We start from the raw sequence: 5,152 nt of genomic DNA on the forward strand, positions 1-5,152 counted from the left end.
TTAAATAAAATAACGTCTGATTCTTTTAGGTGTAAGGGTAATTCCATTTTTCCAACCATCACTTGATGTTTCAAGCCCACATAAACTAAACACAATCTCACAAGTTGAAGATGCCCTGGCTAGATTGAACAAAGACTCACAGAAATTACATATTCCCCTTAATTGAACGTCTTCCTCAGCAGTACAAGGTTTACCACGCGATACATAAAACTTTTCCAATACAAGTGCATTGCGTAGAATGTACTCCAGCAGCACGAGCTCATCATCAATAGCATATAGTCCATTTATGTCTAACGTCTTCAACTTACTTAAACACTCTGGTACACACCAATTCATGGGATCTATTACGAGATTTAAAATACGTCTACTTAGGCTTAGAGTAACATGCCTTAAGTTAGGAAAACATCTCATTGAAAGTAGCAAATCCTTCCATCCGCCATAATTTAAACTCGTGTCAAGACGTTCTAGATTAGGAAAGGTCCCGAGATTTATAGAGTTAAGGTGATGATATAGATTGGTGTCCTGATCATGTAATGCACATAGCCGGAGAGAAAGCTCCCTAACACTAGAAATTTGCCCGACTAACTTTAACATGTCCCATCGACAATCTTGATTCCAGAACATGTGAATCGATGCGTTGACTAAATTCATCGGATTCTGAAAAAAATGATAATCAAAGCTAGAGCTATCTAGTTGAAAAGTCTCCAATTTGGGTGCATCAATGAGGATTTTGGGCTTTTGGTTGTGCCAATGTGCCAACAATTTTATTTGTAACGACCTCAGATTCGGCAGTGATATATTCAGAACAATATGGGGTTCGGGTTGGGTTATATAGTTATCGAATATCAATTTTGCATCTATCAAACATTGACAAGACCTAAATAGATTCCCCAAGAACTCATAAGGGACGCCAACAATATAGTCTAGATCAATCTTCCTCAAATTCGGAAGTTGAATATCTGTATTTTCTGGCAAATTAAACTTGATCCTACCTTGTAATTTCAAAACTACCAGATTCTTGGAAGAAAACAGAAACGCCGGAACAGGTAAGCCGTCCTTAGAATAAGGGTGATCCTCTTCAAGAATGATCTGCTCCACGTTTCGGCCACAAACTTCCCGGAAACATGCGTCTGCCACACTAGGGTCACATAAGTTGGACAGCGAACTTATCTGAAGTTTGAAGACATGGAGTGTTTGAGAGGTCAGTTGTCGAACAATGTCGACAACAACGGTAGAGAGTTTGATTGAGGCTAGTCTGTGAAAGCAAAGTCCATCACTGTCGAATTTGAAAGTGGTGACACCAGTCCAAAGGTATCGCCATCGATGGGACAAGACGGAGGTGGCAACGACAGAATCGATTTGGAGACGAGAGAGTATATTGGCCAGAATATCATCTGGAAGTGAACTCAAGCGATCTTCCTTGCTCTTCATTCTCCTGTAGCTTTAGAAGTGCACATACTGCAGAATTGAGTAGGTTTATTGAAACCCTCCAATTTCTCAGTTTCTTGTCGATCTATTGTATAAGTCGAGGGCTAAGGACTAAGATGATGATACGGGTCCTGTTAAAAATATATGATGGTATATATGGATGCTAATACTTGAAAAATAATCAAGAATTATTCACGATTAAGTTTATAAAATTATTAATTTTCCATACCATGGTTAACATAATTATAATTATTGATATAAATAGAGATTATCTGTAGATATTACAACGATATTCTCAAACAAATATATCCTAAACCTAGAAGGAAAATATTCTACTGATATTCTCTTTAAAAAACACATAAATGACAATTTTTTTTAAACAGTAAACAGGGGATTTAAATAATTAAAGAAGATCAATTTACGTCAAAATTGATAAACTTTGAGAAAAAAGACTAATAGATACAAATTCATCCCATCCCCTAGCATCTCACCTTGCCACAATTTAAATAATAAACGTAAGTGTTTTTTTATTTACAAAAACAAAATCATCATAATATTCTAGATTTTTTTATCCGATACAAAATTATCAAATAAAGTAGTTGGATTAATCAAACAATTGAAAAAACTTAGCCTCAGAAGAAAAAAAAATATATATTTTCCTAATAAGGTTCTTGAAAAATAAGAGATAGAATTGCTAAAAGAAAAGATTGAACTCAAGATATCATGTACAAGAAATATAAAAATTCTTATTAAAAAATATTGTGCATAAACCTAGTCACATTTAATCTATTTAGAACCCATAATCAAAAATATACACGATGTAATAAGTAAGAAAATTTTAAAATCATTCAAAAAATAAAAGTAATAAGTATATGTATATTTAAAAAAAAAAATGAGTTGCAATAGATAGACTAATTATTATTGATCAAAATGCTGACATAAATAAAGTACAAAAGGGTTTTTTTTTTATGTGTGATATTACTAGACGGAAAACCAACCAAAACTCTTCTTCATAACCTCACACAATTTATAAGGTTCTTTCTCACAACTTCTCCTCTTTTTTATCCTTACAAAATTTCCTTAAAATTAAAATAGAATCATGATTGATCACTTGTAATATAAGCTCTAGAGATAAATAAGTTTAACATTTTTTTTTTTATATCTTTTATCTTATCAATTTATAGGAAGACTATATTACTGATAAATTAAATAAAGGTGACATATGATTAGAATCTTATGAAAATTTATCAAATCATCTAGACTAAAAACAAGATTATCCATAATCATAAATTGTACGAGTTTGTATGCTTATGGAACTAGTATCCAACATCTATAAATTAATGTGTCAAACACCAAATTTTCACATATTCTTTCTCTAGAGTCGCACCAAAATTTCACTAATAATTATATAGTCGCTTTTTGTTACATAATAAAAATTATGAAGATCATAACTGTAACATTGTCAATAATTTTGGTGATCCTCAATCTAAACTCTGTTACAGCAACTTACAACTATTATAATGTAGTAACCCTTGGAGCTAAACCCAATTCGAATTCGGACTCTTCTAAGGCGTTGGAGGAGGCTTGGAATATAGCTTGTGATTCATCGGGCGAGTCGACAATTCATATTCCCGAAGGAGAATTCTTTGTTAGTAAATCCCTTAAGTTTTCCGGAAAGGAATGTCAAAGTAGTAAGATAAATTTTATTATTAACGGAACCCTTATAGCCCCCAGTGATTTTCGAGTGCTTCAAAACTCAAAAACATGGGTGTTATTTGAGCATGTCAATGGTGTTACACTTTCTGGTGGAGTGTTTAACGCAGCAGGAGCTAAGTTATGGAATTGTAAACGATCTGGAAAAGAAGCATGTCCTCGTGGTGTGGAAGTAAGTTATTTATTTTTTATGTATAATTAAACTTTAATATGCTAGCATGAAAAAGTAATGCTCTAATTTAACTAGTATATATGTACCTATTATTATTTTTACATACATTAAAGGATCTTTATATGTTATTTGATCACAGTACTAAAGGGCCACACAAATTAATATTTAATTTTATGAGAATTATATTAAAAAATTTAATTAGTTTTATTTAATCTTCTACCTTCTAGCATTGTTAGGATTTGGGGTTGTTATTCCGATATATAGTCATATTACTCATATACTGTAGTATGTACCTATTATTATTTTTATATTAAAGGATCTTAATATGTTATTTGATCACAGTCCTAAAGGGCCACACAAATTAATATTTAATTTTAAAAGAATTATTTTAAGAAATTTAATTAGTTTTATTTAATCTTCTACCCTCTAGCATTGTTAGATTTGGGGCTGTGATTCCGATATATAGTCATATACTGTACTCCGTGGTATTTTATTGTGTTAATGTTATGTTATTAACTTATTCTAAAGAGCGTGTGATGATTTATTTTTTTCTGCAAATTAATATTTAATCGGTTTAACATGCAATTTGGAACAAATAACCCATCTATTTAATGAAAAATAATCTTCTTAATCTTTATTAATATGTTATGATTTTTTATTAACATAACCATTTTTTTTAATTGCAGAGTTTAGGTTTTTTAAATTCCCAAAATATTGAAATAAATGGTATAACCTCATTAGACAGTCAATTGTACCATATTGTTATTGATGATTGTCGAAACGTGAAAGTGCAAGGGGTTACGATTTCTGCCTCGGGCCATAGTCCTAACACCGATGGGATTCATGTCCAATCATCGATTGATGTTACAATATCGAGTTCGAACATTGCTACGGGAGATGATTGTATCTCAATTGGACCGGGAACTAAAAATTTGTGGATTCAAGATATCACTTGTGGTCCCGGTCATGGCATAAGTATTGGGAGTTTAGGAAAAAGTTTACATGAGGCAAAAGTGCACAATGTTACGGTACAAACATCAACTTTCATTAATACAGAGAATGGGGTGAGAATTAAGTCATGGGGAAGACCAAGTGATGGATTGGTTAGCAATGTTGTCTTTCAACATCTCACAATGGAGAATGCTCGAAATCCTATCATAATCGACCAAAAATATTGCCCCAATCATAAGGATTGTCCTGGAGAGGTATATTAAACTATATTTTTTATGTTTAATATTATGTTATTTTAATATTTTATTTATTTTTTTTGTAAAATCTTATTATAATATGATTTTTTTGGTGATTAGGTTTCTGGAGTAAGGATAAGTGACGTGACATATGATGATATCCATGGATCATCAGCAACATTAATTGCTGTGAAATTTGATTGCAGCCCAAAACATCATTGTTCGGGAATAAAATTGAAGAATATAAATTTGACTCACAAGAACAAGCAATCTTCTTCTTTCTGTAACAATTGTGAGGGATCAACTTTTGGAAATATTCAACCTAAAAGTTGTTTCGATTGATTTTTATATACAATTTATAATACAAAATTAAAAATATGTATACACACTTTAATGGATATTGTGAAATATGAACTCTTACCTTACGCAAAGAATGCTTTTTCATATTACATAAATCATAACTTAATCTATTTTGATCTAGACAATTATCTATACTTATTCTAGACTAAGATATATTTTAAAGTTTAGAGTAATTATTTATTAGTGTTGACTGTATATAATATAGCTAGTCTAAAAAGTCTTGTATAAGGCAGGCTTATGAGACAATTTGAGATAACTATAACAATTTTTAGAGTTAAGCCGACATAAGGGC

The 5,152-nt window shown here is 31.4% G+C and overlaps 2 protein-coding genes across 2 annotated transcripts; one reads left to right on the forward strand and one right to left on the reverse strand.

Moving 5' to 3' along the window:
• On the reverse strand, nucleotides 1–1,431 carry LOC145594042 (F-box/FBD/LRR-repeat protein At5g22660-like). The gene has a single exon (XM_081650389.1). It carries the CDS (start codon nucleotides 1,429–1,431, stop codon nucleotides 1–3), a length of 1,431 nt encoding a protein of 476 aa, XP_081506515.1.
• Nucleotides 1,432–2,866: 1,435 nt separating this feature from the next.
• Nucleotides 2,867–4,842, forward strand: LOC145594043 (polygalacturonase-like). Its single transcript, XM_081650390.1, has 3 exons — nucleotides 2,867–3,313; nucleotides 4,000–4,518; nucleotides 4,621–4,842. Exons 1-3 carry the CDS (start codon nucleotides 2,867–2,869, stop codon nucleotides 4,840–4,842), a joined length of 1,188 nt encoding a protein of 395 aa, XP_081506516.1.
• The last annotated feature ends 310 nt before the right edge of the window (nucleotides 4,843–5,152 follow it).

Source organism: Chenopodium album, chromosome 19 (assembly GCF_948465745.1).
Source record: "Chenopodium album chromosome 19, dcCheAlbu1.1, whole genome shotgun sequence".
NCBI classification, from domain to species: domain Eukaryota; kingdom Viridiplantae; phylum Streptophyta; class Magnoliopsida; order Caryophyllales; family Amaranthaceae; genus Chenopodium; species Chenopodium album.